General features: G+C 36.3%; 2 protein-coding genes and 1 long non-coding RNA gene across 3 annotated transcripts in view; all 3 read right to left on the reverse strand.

Moving 5' to 3' along the window:
* Positions 1–2,087: 2,087 nt before the first annotated feature.
* LOC128229638 (uncharacterized) lies at positions 2,088–5,590 on the reverse strand. Its single transcript, XM_052941407.1, has one exon. It carries the CDS (start codon positions 5,104–5,106, stop codon positions 4,198–4,200), a length of 909 nt encoding a protein of 302 aa, XP_052797367.1. The 5' UTR covers positions 5,107–5,590; the 3' UTR covers positions 2,088–4,197.
* Positions 5,591–7,351: 1,761 nt separating this feature from the next.
* LOC128231827 (uncharacterized) lies at positions 7,352–11,519 on the reverse strand. The gene is made up of 3 exons (XR_008260444.1): positions 11,373–11,519; positions 10,685–10,730; positions 7,352–9,439 (listed from the first exon to the last, which is right to left on the reverse strand). It is a non-coding gene; the product is annotated as an uncharacterized LOC128231827 (long non-coding RNA).
* Positions 11,520–16,935: 5,416 nt separating this feature from the next.
* Positions 16,936–20,185, reverse strand: part of LOC128231828 (myosin light chain kinase family member 4-like) — a 41,682-nt gene continuing 38,432 nt past the window's right edge. The window contains exon 10 of the mRNA XM_052945043.1: positions 16,936–19,031. Coding sequence (XP_052801003.1) covers positions 18,894–19,031 — 138 coding nt within the window. The 3' untranslated portion in view covers positions 16,936–18,893. The remainder of the gene's footprint in view (positions 19,032–20,185) is intronic.

A 20,185-nucleotide genomic window follows, 5' to 3' on the forward strand; every position in this document is an offset into this window, starting at 1 on the left:
TGGAATTTCCTGGATTTTTCAGTTACATTAAAGATAATTTTCATACTGAGCACTAATATTCAATATTTATTAACAAATTTAAGACCAATGAGTGAATAAATTAAAAAAAAATATGTTTAAAAACATTATAAATGATGGTCCGTAAGTTTCTGAAGATGGTCCGTAATGTCCCTAAATCTGGTCCGTAGTGTCCCTAAATCTGGTCCGTAATGTCTGGTCCGTAATGTCCGTAGTCCGTAGTGTCCGTGACCCCTGTGCGTGTATAAGGCATGCATAATATATGATTGAATTGATAAAGTAAGCATATTTGAACAAGTTAACGATACACTAGTGTTTGCCGGTATTATAAGATAAATGAGTGAAGCATTGTAAATCGGAGTGTGTACGCGATGAACAATATAATAATTACATAGTAGAATACACAACAAAGTAAAACAAAGTTTAATATTGCGAGTATAAAAATGAAAGGAGTACAGATTATAATTCGGCAATGAGTTACGGGGAATAGTTGTTACACCTGGATGGATTGCAAAAAAGCTTCTCCGGCTGAATACATACCCAACGCTGTGTATTCATCTCCGAATTGAGAAAGAAAATCCTAAAAAAAATATAACGTGAACACCTGAATACTTCCTTGCTCAAGGATATGTGTAAATGTGTATTTTGTTTCTCGTTTTTATTAATGACATACCAGATGTCGTATCATCCGGAGCGAAATTATTCGTGGATGATATTGTCCATTTTTTTAAAGATAAACAGTGAGGTGGATTGTAAAAATAACATTACACAAGATGATCTGAAAATATTTCCAAGTTGTTCGAAACATATGGTGGCTAAAATTGAATGTCAGACAGAACAACTCTATGCTCACAGGCCACAGAAATATGGAAAATATCTCCCTTCCTGGATAAACGAAAATAGGATGAGTCACAACGCAAATTGTGTTGTCTAAATTCTACACAAGGACAAGAATACTTGTCAAATATCGGAGGCATAACAGATCCGTTGAGAAAGGCATTGCCAAGTATATTTTTTGGATGGCGGTCTCACCGGGTCTGTCAAATTCGCGCCTGTTTAGAGATAAAGTTTCATGCATGCCCGTCGCCCATCTGTTTGGCAAAACAATGATAGATGCACAGCAATTTCAAGCACAGAGACATGAAAATATGGCGCAAATCACAACAGCTGCCCTGGCTTACTTTAAATATATAACCCTAATAAATTGTTAGCTTTGATAATATGTTGAAATATCGTCGGTAAATCCTGATTGATAGTTGTTTTATGGCCCGTGACGTGATAAGCAGCCCATATAAAGTGTTTTGTATATTATTGTTATTATTTTCAGGGTCAATATTTATATGAAAAACTGCAGAAACAAGTACAGTAGTCGAAAGTTGAAACATAAGTTTACCCCGTTTATTGGCACAGGGTCAAAGCCAAAGACATACAATGTAGAACACCAAGACTGATTTACCCAGCTGAGGCCACAGGCAACTATTTAGAGTAAGTCAGGGGCAGCTGTTGGGATCTCCATCATACTTTCAAGTATCTGTGCTTTCAAGGTTTGATTTCCAAGTTCTTGGATTTCACTGTTGATTGTTTTGATGGTTAATTATGATAAATGTAGAAACAGTAAAAGTGCAGTTAAGTAAGTATTATTACACCGTTGAAAACGATGTTTGATAAGTATAACAATCGTTACAGTGCAATCAGTGTCGATCTTAAGTTAATCTTTTATAACCAGGGTGAAGAATCACGTGACTGCAAAGGGGTTTTCACATGGGTCACCACAGGTCACAACCAATGTAAACAAACCAATACGTGACATAAATTTAACTTTTTTGACACAAAGAATGTCACGTGACTGCTCACCCTGATAACGTACAAAAACTGTTCTCGTCACCTATAGCTTTATGTTGTCTATGTTAACAACATTAAATAATGGGCAGATTGTTCATATCTTTGTTAAAATAAGCAACGTTGTTAACTTAATCATTGTTAACTTTAAAATCTTTACTGAACTACATGTAGAAGCCTTATAGATACACTTGTGATATGCAACTCTTTAAAGAGACTTGAGTCAACTGTTTCAGCTGTTCTTTATTAATGCAAATATATTAGCACATCATAAAATAAATCACCTTTAAAAGTTGATGACGATGCCGTTAACAACGATTTTAACTTTAACAAATTTCAATAGGCCCAACATGTTATATTTACACCCCAAACCTGCATTCCTTATATGAACGGTCTTTCGGCAATTGCGAGTATTTTCCGATGACGTCATCATCTTCGTATATGTTCGGACCGCGAATCATTGCGTTTAACTTAAACTGAAAATTGTTTAGGTATCTTGTTATTGTTTGTGTTAGCAGGCCATCTTTAATGAACATGTTGAAAAGTGTTATTTTTTTTATTTGTTAAATGTGCTGCTGTTATTAGCGTCTTATTTTAACATTAATAAGTGTTTTGTAATGATTTGTTGTTTTTTTCAACGTTATTTTGACAGCATACGGTAAACTGTTTCCGGGAACGTTCGGGTCGTTCTATTTAAAGGATGTGTGAGAAAGAAAAAATGTAAGGTTTTTTATAATGAAATTAGATATTTTTTAACAGTACTGGAAAGAAACAATTACTTTTTGGTGAATACATAAGTAATGAATTGCGTGATTGATATCATTATCGGGTATATGCACGCAGCTGGGCCGGTTTAAAGTACGCGTTGAGTTCTTTAGACATCTCACACTTTAACCAGCGCAGTTGCGTTAATATTCCGATAATGACATCAATCACGCAGTTCATTCTTTGAATAAAGCATGTTTAGGCAAAGGTAAACACTCGCTAGCTCATTGTAATTTGACCATTCTCCGACTTATTGAAACTCAAGTAAAGTCATGTTGATCAAAACTGTGGTTTTATTCAAGACTTTAAATGCATAGTAAAATATAAGTGATGACTGATACAATGCATCAGAATTTGTCAAAATGAAGCACATGAAGGAAATCTTAATGGTAGATCTATTTTGTCAGATCAGTTTATTTTTCTCTTTTTTGTCTGAAATCTCCTTTGCTTGAAGATTTTGCATTATATAAAATAATAAACCTTTTTGAATTATGAGGATTTCTTTGAGCCGCAAAATTTATTTTGGTTGACATGTGAAATTACCTCACTAAAGTAGCGTGAAAATATTGGTAACAAATTTAGGGCTACTAAAACAAATAAAGGTCATTAAAACAACGTTTCTTACATTGAGATTTCCCTAGGTAACATTCTGGTATTCGAATGATGTAATATAATGTTATTTTCTCCATATTGCTGCTAGCAACCTTCCCAAAGGGCTTGAGTTAGGTGTCAGTTGTTCTATATAAACTAAATAGAACAAAAAACAATTGGATTCAATTTAATGAGTTTATAAGGAAAAGAGGTGATCCATCTACTTATAGAATTGAAAAAAAAACACAAACAGCTACTTTATGAGTATCGGGCCATTATTTGAAAATTGTGCTAAATTAGCTGACTTTGTTCTCTTTCACTGCATTAATTAAAGCTGCACTCTCACAGATTGACATTTTTTATTTTTGTCTTAGAATCAACCTAATTTGGTATCAATGCCTTCAATTCAGTCATATAAGATAACTCACAATAGAACAGATCTCAGTTGTCTAGAAAAATGGAGCAACTTCAATTTTCATAAAGCGTTATTTACGCTTTTAGCTATAAAACATCAATTTGTGAACGTAAACATGAAACACTGCGATCTGATCTTTTGTCAGGAGGCTTGTGTATCTCTGGTTCCCAGACATTAACGCAAAAATGGGCTCATTCCTAAACAAATCAAAAAATTGTCAAAACGGTCAATTTCTGAGAGTGCAGCTTTAAGCATGACCCCATATGATAATAATTATTTTATATATATTTGAGAGGTGAAAAGGAAGAACAAAATGCATTTATAAACCCGCACATTTGTTATTGGCATATCTATCGGTTTATCTTTTTTTCCATTTTATGTAAACATGTCAATGAGTATGCTACTGTCCACAAGACACAAACTCCGAGGATACAGCTGGCATATATAATCAGTTGCTTTTCACCCGGTCTGACAGAATGTACCCCTGTCAATGAAAGATAATAATATATCAATAAATATAATTGTATTTTGTAGGCCATTTGTATCTTCACAAAACCATATCACTTAATCTAAGAATTTGAGTTTTCATCCGGGTCTGTTATTTCAGTCAACCATTTCCGTATCCGGCCTTCACGCATGGATGCACCTCCTGTTACTGACGTCACAAGATGGCGCTCTGATTTAGCGTTCATGTTAGCACCCTCCTCCTCCTCCTCGGTATCAGCCGTCCGCCTTGCCAGTGATTGATCAACATCACAGAATTCGACATTTCCCTGTTCTCTGTCAAATTGATTATGTTGCTCCGTTGAATCGCTCCCAAAGTCAAATGACACAAAATTGTGTAAGTCTTCCTTTTGCATATTACCCATAGATTTGGAATTTCGACGCACATTCGTTTGGTATTGCAGTATTTCGTCGTCCTTTTCTGGCGTTGAATAAAACCGTTTAAGAACGCCATGTCTTTGGTACGAACCTTCCATCACACCTCCAGCAAATCCCAGTTGGGACGACTCAGAGTTGGAATCGTTTGAAATTAACCCTACACTTCTTGAAGTGTACTCACTGTTTAAGGAAACCGAACTGCCAACTCTACTTCCAGGGTCAAGACAGTTTAAACTACAAGCATTCAGAGATTCCACGAACATGGCAGAAGTCTTTTGTTGGGACGACTCTGCCTGATTTGAACGCCTCGGCAGTCGAGGTGAGCAGTACAAACCAATGGCGTTTCTCTGCTCCGGATCTTGTATACCATCTGACACAGAACCTGATAACTTGATCTTCCCATCTTTGTTAACATATGCTTCGAAGTTGTTGGCGTCGTTAAGGACAACATCTAAATCCCCAGCAGACCTAGAATGTGTCAAAACTGTCTGCGCATTTTTCTCCTCTGACGTATTAAGAATAATGGTCGGCACGGGAACACAAATGGACCGGACCTCTCGTCTTTCTGGTCTCGTCTGATTCCCGCTTTGATCCATAGCTTGTCAAGAACTTTTGTAATTAAGGCAAACAATACATTAATCACGGTTAACACACACCTCACTTAGCATCCCGTCTCAGATTTCCATCGTTATGTTATTGCCATGGGTATAATCGAAGGAGATTTGGTACAGAAACCTTGTCCAAATAGGAATAAACACAATCGATAGACTCCGCAAAACATACAGAAATCCCATCGATGTTTCTTCCCAGAAGTTTTATGCAATATTACCTAATTATCCACCGACGGTTATTCGTCATTTATCCGAAAAGAGGCAGTTTTATTGGATTCCATGCCTTGCGGATTGTCTTTATCATTTTAATTCCATGTGTTTAAAAAGTCGTTAAAACAGAGGTATAGTATTCCTACTGAAGCAAGCAAATTCAATTATGTAAACGACATCCCCGGAACTGACACTTATATTAGCCTAGTACCAATATCCGGATGGTCTTACAGTAAATTGCGCGTATAAACAACTACTTTATATCACAATATCTCACATGACATTTCTCTTTTCATATGTCAAACTATCAGATACATACTGATAAACGTTATGGTTAATTTAAAGCTTCGGAGAAACTCAGCATAACATGCTGAAGCATTTATCCGGATCAATATAGTTAAGCGCCTATAATCAATATCTAGACTGTTTTGTTTGATGTTTAGAATTTCAAAGTTCTGAGGCGTATTATTTGATGAATGAACATGCGTTCACATTTCCAAAGCAATTACTCCGCTTTGTATATTTTTCATTATAAACACACGCAGTGAGAGTTCTCAGAAATCCGTATTCCAAAGCAAAGTTCTAAGTCCAATCTTCGAAATCACAAATTGGAATTGCCTGCAGCATTTGACAGAACGTCAGAATGTACATAATCGGATTATTGTATCGGGGCTGCAGCACTCAAACAGCTTGTACAACAATGATCCATAATTTTTGTAACGAATTCACTCTCGGAGATTTACTGCGGATCTTTTCCAGGCAATTTCTGGGGAAGTGCCACATTGAACGAGGCTGTAGTGCTCACCGAAGTATATTACTAAGACAAGTATTGGAGACGAAAAGAGACTCGACGGACTTCATTGACACTAGGCTGACCGTATTTCCTGAGTAAGAAAAAAATACCGTTAAGTCTTACTGCGTAGTATTATATTGAGAGGCATTTTGTGAAATTTTCCATTACGATTTTCTCTGAGCATTGTTGATTGAGTAACATTTTTTTTTGCTGAGGATATCAAGTTCTTGCTGTTATACTGCATCTGGTGTATGTAAGGTGACCGCTTGCAAGGTACTAGACACCAGATGGTCCCTTAATTGGCAAATGCAGTTTATCCTCAAAACAAGCCTAGAATTATCAATACGAACTAGCATGAGGCCGAGAATAATCATTTTACATGATTAAAAAGACATGTCGTTGTTGTCTCAGCTGAGATAATTTACAAGTTAAAAATAGCGTATAATGGTTTCCCAGTTTATAGTGTGTTTATATAACTCACCCCCCCCCCTCCGCCCGCCCCCCGTTGCCCCCCCCCCCGTTGCCCCCCCCCCCCGACACGTCAATACTGCTGAGACCTACTTATGCCATATCTCTCTTGAACTTGAATACCACTTCAGTACACGACCCGTGGGTAATATTCAATACCGTCTTAAGAATATGACTTTCAAGTTTAAATGCGCCTCGTTCACTAACGCGAAATTGATTATAAATAGGATTTTAAAGAACTCATTCAAATGTAATTAAGATCCATATCATATTGACCAACGAATACGACTTAAAGACGCACCAATAGCTGATGTATACGTATTTTTTTACGCTCAATTGTGGCGAAAGCTGACAGCTGATGGAATCACTAGCAAGCCCATTTCTTGGGCACAGACAATTACTGGGGAGGTATTTAATAAACAACCTAAGTACATGTTATGGTCATACATGATTGACTTCATTCACTCTATAGAAGTGGTCAGTTATTAATAACAAGTGATCCGATTAGCTACATCGTTCTTAGATCAATATTGAATACCAGCCCTGGTGTCCACTTTGAGAGGTTATGAAAAGGTAACCCTAGTTGGGATCAAACCCACAACATCTTGAGTGAGAGGCAAACACATATACCACTAGTTAGACCTCCACCATCCTCTCACACACCGATAAGGACATTTCTGAATACCGGTAACTAATTTTAAAATATTTTAGTTCAAGTTTATTTAGTAAAATTCATATGATAAACAAACACAAGCTATGAAGTCAATGTATATTTATTTTCATAAATAAACGTCACAGCATTCGAAAAAAAATTAATAAAGAAATTATTTAACAAACAATTATAGAATTAATTACAAAATGAAATGTATTGTGATGTTAAATAAATAAATAATGAAACAATTTTGAAAGAAAACAGAATGTGTGTTGAATAATACCATTTAAAAAAAAAGGAAAACCATTTCTAAAATTAAGATGACCTTTGGCAATTTCATTCCATATAAGGTAAGTGATGGTCCTCTGACTGGAAACGTATAGGCTTATCATGGTTGTATTTTGGGATATTGAAATATTTGAATAATACAACCTATCAGTCACATAAAGCTGCACTCTCACAGATTGAAAGTTTTGATTTGCCTTCAATTCAGTCATATAACTCACAATAGAACAGATCTCAATTGTTTGGGAAACTGCCGGAACTCATTTCACTGAAAGCGTTAATAATGCTTTTAGCCATAAAATATCAATGTCCAACTTAAATATGAGAAACTGCGATCTGATCTTTTGTCAACAGTCTTGTATCACTGGTATCCAGACAAATCGGTTCATTCCAAGACAAAATATAAAAATGTTGTAAAAACGGTCAATCTGTGAGAGTACAGCTTTAAAAGAAGCCATTTTAAGAAATGTCGATAATGTTACTGGTCCACAGAAAAGCCAGATGTATTTAAAATAATCTTGAGAGCTAGTGTTAATGGCAGTTTTATTCATTAATAAAATGAAAAATCGAAATGGAAATGTTAATGTGAATATCACAATATATCATAAGGTTAACTTCAATACTGGTAAAACAACTGGCGGTAGGGCAAGCCATTCGGAATTCCTCGGCCATTTTTATCGAAAACAACCTCGGATGTACATGGACGGTTTACACACTCAGAAATCGGTATGTTTTAGTCTGCTGCAAGTAGATCGCGTAGAAATTTAATTTAGCAGTTAAACTTATTGACTTAACTCTTGGGAATCTTAATTATGTTTGCAATAATACACTTCACTGGCAATCAATTTAAAATTAGATCAATAAATTGACACCTAAAACACTTCATTTCATTAATAATATAATTCATTTTTACGAACTACTTCTACATATGTACCGGCATACATCCGAGGTTGTTTTCGATAAAAATTGCCGAGGAGTTCCGAATGAGGGCAAGTAATATTTCCATAGTGGGATTGATCCTCTACTTTTACACAGTTGGCAAAATCAACAAAATATATTTATATATAATATATACATTCACAATTTCTCTCTCTCTCTCCTGACCAATTTTCAACTGGCTCTCTCGCCATTTTGTCAACAGCGAGTCTGAATACCAGTGGATAAAATTACCCGATTAGGGAATAAAAATAACATTTGTTTGATCCTCAATATTTCAAGTTTAAGGAAAATTAAAAAAATGAACGATAGGATTTAAGCTGTATAATTCAGGACTCAGACCCAGAAAGTCAAAGAATTACTTCTTAAATGCTGTTATAGGAACAAAATGGTAAAAAGTTGTGTATACATAGAATATGTTACATAGAATCTGGTCTGCAATCAGGCACAAGTGATTCGTCAAATGAAGTCACAGTCGAACCCCGTTGGCTCGATCTCGCTTGGCTCGATTTCCTCGTTGGCTCGAATTGCATGTAAAGAACCGATTTTTTTTATCTAAATGTAAGCATCACGCTTGGCTCGAATTTCCCGAGGTTCGATGTATTTTCACCGGTCCATCGGAGCTCGAACCAACGGGGTTCGACTGTAGAAAATATATATTTTGAGGCATTTTTTTAATAGTTAGTGTTTCCCGGCCTCACTCAGAAACGTAGACACAAGATGTAAGTCACGCTGTGTCAACACTGAAAGTTATATTTCCACGATCAAACAACGTCTGAGCCTTTGTAAATGGTGCCAGCACATCCAGACGATTGACAACGTTCTGCCTTGACACATCACTGCAATTTGACACCCATTCGTTTCAGCGCCAACATTGCGTTTACTGCTTTCTGCCACTTCCGGCGATAAACAAACTTCTTCAAGCGTTTCGTTGACAACGATCGAGCTGGAATGCGTTCCCGCTTTGCAGACCGCTGAAAGAAAGACAGAAATCCAATTGAACGACTTAATTTTTAATTTTACAATGACAACTACAGGGACAAGCCCAGTAGTCAAAAATGATTGCCTTCCGACGCAGCATTTATGACGTAATTTATCACGTGGTATACACACACTGTAACTACAATATTAAACATTTACTAGAGACGCCGCAATGCGACGCAACCAAATTTTTCATATGGGCAATTAGAATTAATAGTCAAGTGAGATATTGTATGTGTTCGAAAATTGCACTAGCATTTCTCTTTACTTTTATGTAAAAGATCAGTCATAGCTGGAGTAATTTTGTGTTTAGTTTCTCTGCTACATTCATACTAAGTGTCATGTGAATAACTTTAAACTATTTTTTGCATAGTACAATGGATACTGGTTTTGCAAGCCGACAACACTGAATACCAATTAAACAGTTTATATATTGCATTCACTGTTACAGTTATGCACACAATCAGCAGAAATCGGGGGTCATTTACACGACCATCTTCAGTCAGAGTTTTAGACTCAGAAATCAAACGTGCAATTTTAATTTACCATTTTCCATTACACTAACAAAAGTTATTAGCCAGGAACTATTTTTCTATTTTTACCTACAATAACCTTGACCCCTCCCCCAACCCCACTCAAAAGCAATCTAAAGCTAGTTCTTCACATAAGCTACCTACACGTCGAGTTTCATCACTACTTATCATTTGTTACTAAAACTATTAGGCGGAAACCGTTATTCTAAATTTAGTATCACTGACCTTGACCTTGACCTCAGTTCCTTTAAAAGTAACCTAAGCCAACTCTTCACATGAGCTACCCACATACTTAGTTTCATCACTATCATCATTTCTCTATCTTCACGACAAGTTTCATCAATATCCGTCATTCTTAACTTAAGGTATTGGGTGGAAATCATTTATCTATTAGTGACCTTGACCTTCACAAAAGCTACTTACACACAGAATATCATCACTATTACAATTGCTTAGAATTGGTAAAAAATAACATTACAATGTAACATTACTCATACAGTCAGACCCCGTTGGCTCGAACTCTTTGGGCTCGAATTCCTCGTTGGCTCAAGCTGAATGTGAAGGACCGATTTCTTTATACTGAAGGTAAGCATACCCGCATTGCTCGAGGCTCGAGTTATTTTCCCTGATCCCTGAGAGTTTGAGCCAACGAGGTTCGACTGTATAGGAAAATCTAAAAAAAATGTGGAATTCTTGGTATCTTACCCTCAACCACTTGTGTTCCAGACACTCAGTTGTGGTCATTCTGTCACTGAAAATATATTACACCGATAGATATAGGTTCACAACTTTTACATACAACTAAGCAGTACCCTTTTTAATTTTAAGCATTTAAGATTTTAAGTATAGTATTACAATTGGCATGAAATAATCAACAATACTTATAAGTGTCCATAACTTAAGTGTCATACTCCTTTTTTTCTTTCAGACAATGTACATTCTAACGACGAGCTTCGTTCGATCAACAACAGTCTTCGATGTCTTACCAAACGGCAAGCTCAACAAAGAACTTCAACAATCGGAACAACTCGGCCATTTTCCTTCTAAACAACCTCCGATGTACATGGACGGTTTTCAATGTCAAAATCATTTACATTTAACTACGCTGCAAGTAGATCGCGTAGTCATTTCAATGTAGCATTTACGATTAATGACTTTATCCTTAGGATTCATAATGATGTATGCTATAATTCACTTTACTGAGACTCAATTTGAAAACAAAACACCAAAATTAATTAATACTATTAAAATTATTAAATTTACGAACTACTTTTACTTATGCACCAGCCTATATCCAAGGTACGTCTTTTGGAGGAGATGGCCGATGTATTCCGATTGATGAGTTCAAGTTCCCATTAATTCATAGAGTCTTACACAAAAATAAAGTATAAACCTTGGGGTTTTAAGGACGAGTCTAGAAATGAAATCTTTGGCCTCGGCAGAGACGCTCTCAAATTCCTCAGCCTTAAAGTCCCACTTAGCTTCAGTGATATTGGCAATCGTCTCCTCCTCGCTCTCTCCCAGAAAGGGGGACAACCCAGACAGTCTGAAAACAAAGTGAATGTAATGATGAGATCCTGCTCTACCTCGAAACAAAGCAATGCTGAGCTACTGCTCAATCTACAGACGTCCCATGTGGCCCTCGTGGTGTTAGCAATCGCCTACTCCCAGAAAATGGGACAACCAAGACAGTCTGGAAACAAAAATAAGGTTATGCCGAGTTACTGCTCTATTTATAGACGTCACACTTGGCCCTCGTGATGTTGGCATTGGTCTCCTCATGTTGGCATTGGTCTCCTCCCCGCCCTTTCCCAGAAAAGGGGACAGCCCAGACAGTCTGAAAACAACCAATTTGTCTATCTTTAGACGTCCCACGTGGCCTCAGTGATGTTTGCAATAGTCTGCTCCTCGCTCTCTCCCAGAAAGGGAGACAACCCAGTCAATCTGGAAACAAAGATATGGCTATGATGAGCTACTGTATAATCTACATACGTCACCCTTGGTCTCCGTGGTGTAAGCAATCGTCTCCTACTTGCTCTCTCACAGAACGGGGGGAGGGGCACACCAGTTCATCTTGTAACAAAGAAAATGCAAAGATGAGCTACTGTTCTACATAAACACGTCACACTTGACCTTCGTGATGTTAGCAATCGTCTCCTCCTCTCCTCTTCGATCACTCACAGAAATATAGTCCATCACACAATCTGAATACAAAGAGAACTTAATGAAGAGCTAGTGTTCTATCTGCAGACGCCACACTTGGCCTCCGACATGTTGGTAATTCTTCTCTCTTCGCTCTCTCATAGAAAGAGGTACAAGGCAGTCAATCTGAAAACAGAGAAAATGGTAATGCTGAGTTGGGGAACGGGTAATGTTCAATAAGCTGCCACCTGCTTTAAACTGCATGTATCCTTCGAGATTTTGGTAATTGCATCCCCTATTCCTTGCTTTCCACGTGAAATTGAGACCGTCTGCAATCTAAGCACAGGAAATGATAACTTCAGCTTGGCTTTGAAGTCCCAGATGTGCTTCATAACCGGTTAACAGTTATGTCTTTTTTTCACACTTCCCTTTCCCGAGAAATGATGACAACCCAGACGGAGAATGAATGGAAAGCGTGTCCCTACTGATGTTTTTTTCTGGAAGATAGATAGAATTTACGCATTTGGCATCTTTAAAATTGCAGCCTTGAACAACGGAGGGACTGTCTCGTCAATATTACGGAGTCTGACCGACATTTAATTAAAGCTAGTTGTCTTAGAAATCCATTAATCTTTATATTATGTTAAATGTTGATGTCTCGTGACCCCATTCAATTTTGCTATCATTTGAAAGGTGTTTGCTTGGTGATTACTAATACAGTCGAACCCCGTTGGCTTGAATTCGCATGGCTCGAATTTCTCGTTGGCTCGAACTTGGTGTAAATGACCGATACTTTTCATCTGTAGGTAAGCATTTCCGTTTGGCTCGAATTTCCCGAGACTCGATGTGTTATCGCCGGTCCATGGGATTTCGAGCCAACGGGGTTCGTCTGTATGTACAATACATGACCAAAGGTACTTCATATAATAAGTTATTCAGATCTGTTTATTTGCTCTTTATTTGATCTGAAATCGGACATAACCAAAATATTGTTATATTGTGTTTGGCACTTTCCTTTTCTGACTACAAAACTCTTTTAAATGGTATCAAAATATCCTGGGATCACCAGACATCTAAAATTCACATACATTCAAAACTCGCTATGTCAAAGTCGTTGGGACATCGTGGAATACTTCGAGATAACGAACATTCGATATAACCGAAATGGAAAACATGTCAAACCAAAATAAACACATTTGAATAAAAGTTCGACAAAAAAGAACATCGATATAACCGAATTCATAGCGAGTTTCAACTGTAGTTGTTGGTATGATACCTTAAATAGCAACGGACGGCACTACTAGTGCAGTAGGATGGATTCAAAAGGTAGAAATATAAGTGTTTACTTTGTGATCAATAGTTTTTAAAGGGGAATATAAAAGGTTTACACTTGAAAGAGGCAAATATTATTATTTTTTTCAATGCATTATTATGTTCAACTCTCATTTGACTTTAATGATCAAAACAAAGAAAAACATTTCATTTGTAAACAGTGAAAAAAATATCAATTTTCATACATGAGGTTTTCAATTAATAGCTACGTGGCCGCAATTTTCCCTCTTATAAAGGAGCCAAAATATCGGTTATATTTTTATCTATTCTCAAATCGTATGTTTTTATTTGTTTTGATAATAAAAGTCAAATATATTAAACATAATACTGCAATAAAAATGAATACATGAAGTATAACATATATCGTGCCCATTTAAGGTTACGAGCAGGGGCGGATCCAGAATTCGACGTTAGAGGGAGCGTTTCTTAGGGACTTAATCTTTTGACTTGCGCACCTCCCTCAGAACCGGATAGTTATTGGATACCCGCCCCCAGCCCCCAGAAAATTGTGACAATTTCTAGTCCGAAATAGTGCAGTTTGGGCTTATTTTATTACTTTTTCCAATATTGAAATAACTAGTTAACTTAGACGATTTGTTTTGTTGTTGTTGTTTGTTGTTGTTTTGTGTTGTTGTTTGTTTGTTGTTGTTTGTTTGTTTGTTGTTGTGTTGTTGTTGTTGTTGTTTGTTGTTGTTTTGTGTGTTTTTTGTTGTTGTTTGTTTGTTGTTGTTGTGTTGTTGTTGTTTGTTGTTGTTGTTTTTTTTTTTTGGGGGGGGGTGCTGTTGTTGTTGGGTTTTTTTTTTTGGGGGGGGGGGCCGAGTATTTCCCCTGGGCCCCGCTAGTGACAAGGACACATGCCTTACAGTGGCTGCTGCATGTCAATATTATTGTTTGTAATCTATCCGCAGTAGACAAAGATGCTAAACCCACTGGCACCGGATTTTCAAACTCAAACATTTTTTTTTAAAAAATCAAAAAAATCTTATAATTGCTTACTAAAAATCATAATACCGAATATGTAAAAAAATATTGAAAAATATTTTTTTTTCAAATATGCACTTTGTACTGTACAAGTATATTATACAGTACAAAGTGCATATTTGAAAAAAAAATATTTTTCAATATTTTTTTACATATTCGGTATTATAATTTTTAGTAAGCAATTATAAGATTTTTTTTGATTTTTTAAAAAAATGTTTGAGTTTGAAAATCCGGTGCCAGTGGCTAAACCAGACTTATTTAACAGTAATTTAAGACAATAGGCGCCATTAATAACATTTCATGACATGAAGTTATTCTCATTGGAACATAAAATATCTTATTTCAGGACATTATTTCGATATATTCACTGCACTTATGCATTTCCAGATGGCTTTATTTGTAAGATCGCCAATTACCAATGACAATCTGGCTACGGATTTTTTTCCTCTTAGCTCTATTTGGACATAACGACCATTTCATGATACGCATTTAGAATAACCTTCAGAAAACGAAGTAAACAACATTGAAAGCCAACTTGATGAATGATAACAGTGCGTCCAGCATTATTTGTTTACTCGTCTTTTCCTGGTCGTTCCAGGGAAAGCTATTTAGATGCGCGTGTGAGGTCTGTGTTTGTGTCATTCGGAACACCTCGGGCATTTTCCATCGGAAAAAAAACTCGGATGTTATTCGGAACTCCTTGGCCATTTTCCATCGAAAACAACCTCGTATGTATGCCGGTACATCAATAGAAGTAATCCGGATTTTTTTTAAATAACAGTATTTGATAAAGTGTAGTGTTTAAGCGTGTATTTCGTATTACTTAGTAATGTTTGCCAGTGAAGTGTATTATTGCATAAATAATTAGCATTCCAAATAGTAAAGTCATAACATGTAACTTTTAAATTGACATTACTACGCAATATGCTTGTAGTATAGTCAAATGCTCTTCTGTATGCGCCCCCCCCTCCCCCCCCCGTCTGAAGACTACCAAGTTTATTTTTAATATCAATATGCTTTCCGAATGTGTAAACCGTTCGTATACATTCGACGTTTTTCAATGGAAAATGGCCGAGTTGTTCCGATTGTTTTCGAAAAGAAAAAGCCCAAGATGTTCCGAATGTGTTTCCGTATGTGCTCTTTCTACGTTTGTGTCTTTTGTTTATTATCGTTTGGACCATTGCCTTTGTGCCTCTAAATAGAGAATATCTTGGATTTTTCGACTATAGGGAATGTCCCTGTAGTTTTCAATGTATTATTTACACACAGCCGAATATTAACTTTTATTTTTATGAAGTTTTAACATGTCAAAACAAAAGACTTACAAATATCCCGGACCACTCATTGAATTGTATAATTGTCTCGAAATAGGTTATAACTCAATAATAGCATTTGAACGAATCGATTTTTCTGATTATACGACAAAAACTTCAGTGTGGTGGTTGTTTTATCCCATAAATTTTCAGAGTAATTAAATATTTACTAATGTTATTCTTGCAAATATAACGCTGGAATAGCTCGTACCAGGAGGTCGTTTCAAAAAAATGATTGGAGTCGTAACGCCATTAATCTTAAATATGTATACATGTCACAAATTGCAATGCATCATTTTTTCCACAACTTTGTGTATATTTTTAATTTTGGCTAAAGTTCAATTCACTAAATTTTAATGTAGCTTGATTATGAACTTTGACACTAAGATAGTTTCAATCTACAACTAAAATCTACTAAGATCTTTATTGGACCCCAGGAGTGGCAGTGTTGTATTTTCCTGAACTACCAATGACAGGGGAGGATCCAGGATTTTACGGATTTCCACCCCCCCCCCCCCCACCCCACCACGTGAATACTGCTGAGACCAACTTATGCAATATCTCTCTTGAATACCACTTCAGTACAGTACGGTAATTTTCAATACCGTCTTTCAAGTTCAAATGCGTCTCGTTCACTAACACGAAATTGATTATAAATAGGATTTTAAAGAACCCATTCAAATGTCATTAAGATCCATATCATATTGACCAACGAATACGACTTAAGGACGCACCAATAGCTGGTATATACGTATTTCTTTAAGCTCGATTGTGGCGTAAGCTGACAGCTGATAGAATCTCTCGCAAGCCCGTTTCCTGGACACAGACCATTGCTGGAGTGGTATTTAATATACAACCTAAGTAAATGCTATGGTCATACATCATTGACTTCATTCACTCTGTAGAAGTGGTCAGTTATTAATAACAAGTGATCCGATTAGCTACATCGTTCTTAGATCAATATTGAATACCAGCCCTGGTGTCCATTTTGAGAGGTTATGAAAAGGTAACCCTAGTTGGGATCGAACCCACAACATCGTGAGTGAGAGGCAAACACATATACCACTAGTTAGACCTCCATCGTTCTCTCACACACCGATAAGGACATTTCTGAATACCGGTAACTAATATTAAAATATTTTAGTTCAAGTTTATTTAGTAAAATTCATATGATAAACAAACACAAGCTATGAAGTCAATGTATATTTATTTTCATAAATAAACGTCACAGCATTCGAAAAAAAGTTAATAAAGAAATTATTTAACAAAAAATTATAGAATTAATTACAAAATGAAATGTATTGTGATGTTAAATAAATAAATACTGAAACACATTTGAAAGAAAAAAATGTGTGTTGAATAATGCCATTTAAAAAAAGGAAAACCATTTCTAAAATTAAGATGACCTTTGGCAATTTCATTACATATAAGGTAAGTGATGGTCCTCTGACTGGAAACGTATAGGCTTATCATGGTTGTATTTTGGGATATTGAAATATTTGAATAATACCACCTATCAGCCACATAAATCTGCACTCTCACAGATTGAAAGTTTTGATTTGCCTTCAATTCAGTCATATAACTCACAATAGAACAGATCTCAATTGTTTGGGAAACTGCCGGAACTCATTTCACTGAAAGCGTTAGTAATGCTTTAAGCCATAAAATATCAATTTTCGAACGTAAATATGAGAAACTGCGATCTGATCTTTTGTCAACAGTCTTGTATCACTGGTATCCAGACAAATCGATTCATTCCAAGACAAAATATAAAAATGTTGTAATTTTTAAACGTTCAATCTGTGAGAGTACAGCTTTAAAAGAAGCCATTTTAAGAAATGTCGATAATGTTACTGGTCCAAAGAAAACCCAGATGTATTTAAAATATTCTTGAGAGCTAGTGTTAATGGCAGTTTTATTCATTTATAAAATGAAAAATCGAAATGGAAATGTTAATGTGAATATCACAATATATCATAAGGTTAACTTCAATACTGGTAAAACAACTGGCGGTAGGGCAAGCCATTCGGAATTCCTCGGCCATTTTTATCGAAAACAACCTCGGATGTACATGGACGGTTTACACACTCAGAAATCGGTATGTTTTAGTCCGCTGCAAGTAGATCGCGTAGAAATTTAATTTAGCAGTTAAACTTATTGACTTAACTCTTGGGAATCTTAATTATGTTTGCAATAATACACTTCACTGGCAATCAATTTAAAATTAGATCAATAAATTGACACCTAAAACACTTCATTTCATTAATAATATAATTCATTTTTTACGAACTACTTCTACATATGTACCGGCATACATCCGAGGTTGTTTTCGATAAAAATTGCCGAGGAGTTCCGAATGAGGGCAAGTAATATTTCCATAGTGGGATTGATCCTCTACTTTTACACAGTTGGCAAAATCAACAAAATATATTTATATATAATATATACATTCACAATTTCTCTCTCTCTCTCCTGACCAATTTTCAACTGGCTCTCTCGCCATTTTGTCAACAGCGAGTCTGAATACCAGTGGATAAAATTACCCGATTAGGGAATAAAAATAACATTTGTTTGATCCTCAATATTTCAAGTTTAAGGAAAATTAAAAAAATGAACGATAGGATTTAAGCTGTATAATTCAGGACTCAGACCCAGAAAGTCAAAGAATTACTTCTTAAATGCTGTTATAGGAACAAAATGGTAAAAAGTTGTGTATACATAGAATATGTTACATAGAATCTGGTCTGCAATCAGGCACAAGTGATTCGTCAAATGAAGTCACAGTCGAACCCCGTTGGCTCGATCTCGCTTGGCTCGATTTCCTCGTTGGCTCGAATTGCATGTAAAGAACCGATTTTTTTTATCTAAATGTAAGCATCACGCTTGGCTCGAATTTCCCGAGGTTCGATGTATTTTCACCGGTCCATCGGAGCTCGAACCAACGGGGTTCGACTGTAGAAAATATATATTTTGAGGCATTTTTTTTAATAGTTAGTGTTTCCCGGCCTCACTCAGAAACGTAGACACAAGATGTAAGTCACGCTGTGTCAACACTGAAAGTTATATTTCCACGATCAAACAACGTCTGAGCCTTTGTAAATGGTGCCAGCACATCCAGACGATTGACAACGTTCTGCCTTGACACATCACTGCAATTTGACACCCATTCGTTTCAGCGCCAACATTGCGTTTACTGCTTTCTGCCACTTCCGGCGATAAACAAACTTCTTCAAGCGTTTCGTTGACAACGATCGAGCTGGAATGCGTTCCCGCTTTGCAGACCGCTGAAAGAAAGACAGAAATCCAATTGAACGACTTACTTTTCAATTTTACAATGACAACTACAGGGACAAGCCCAGTAGTCAAAAATGATTGCCTTCCGACGCAGCATTTATGACGTAATTTATCACGTGGTATACACACACTGTAACTACAATATTAAACATTATTTACTAGAGACGCCGCAATGCGACGAAACCAAAATTTTCATATGGGCAATTAGAATTAATAGCCAGGTGAGATATTGTATGCGTTCGAAAATTGCAGTAGCATTTCTCTTTACTTTTATGTAAAAGAGTCATAGCTGGAGTAATTATGTGTTTAGTTTCTCTGCTACATTCATACTTAGTGTCATGTAAATAACTTTAAACTATTTCTTTGCATAGTACAATGGATACTGGTTTTTACAACACTGAATACCAATTAAACAGTTTATATATTGCATTCACTGTTACAGTTATGCACACTTTCGGCAGAAATCGGGGGTCATTTACACGACCATCTTCAGTCAGAGTTTTAGACTCAGAAATCAAACGTGCAATTTTAATTTACCATTTTCCATTACACTAACAAAAGTTATTAGCCAGGAACTATTTTTCTATTTTTACCTACAATAACCTTGACCCCTCCCCCAACCCCACTCAAAAGCAATCTAAAGCTAGTTCTTCACATAAGCTACCTACACGTCGAGTTTCATCACTACTTATCATTTGTTACTAAAGCTATTAGGCGGAAACCGTTATTCTATTTTTAGTATCACTGACCTTGACCTTGACCTCAGTTCCTTTAAAAGTAACCTAAGCCAACTCTTCACATGAGCTACCCACATACTTAGTTTCATCACTATCATCATTTCTCTATCTTCACGACAAGTTTCATCAATATCCGTCATTATTAACTTAAGGTATTGGGTGGAAATCATTTATCTATTAGTGACCTTGACCTTCACAAAAGCTACTTACACACAGAATATCATCACTATTACAATTGCTTAGAATTGGTAAAAAATAACATTACAATGTAACATTACTCATACAGTCAGACCCCGTTGGCTCGAACTCTTTTGGCTCGAACTCCTCGTTGGCTCAAGCTGAATGTGAAGGACCGATTTCTTTATACTGAAGGTAAGCATACCCGCATTGCTCGAGGCTCGAGTTAT

This window comes from Mya arenaria, chromosome 4, assembly GCF_026914265.1.
Source record: "Mya arenaria isolate MELC-2E11 chromosome 4, ASM2691426v1".
NCBI classification, from domain to species: Eukaryota; Metazoa; Mollusca; class Bivalvia; order Myida; family Myidae; genus Mya; species Mya arenaria.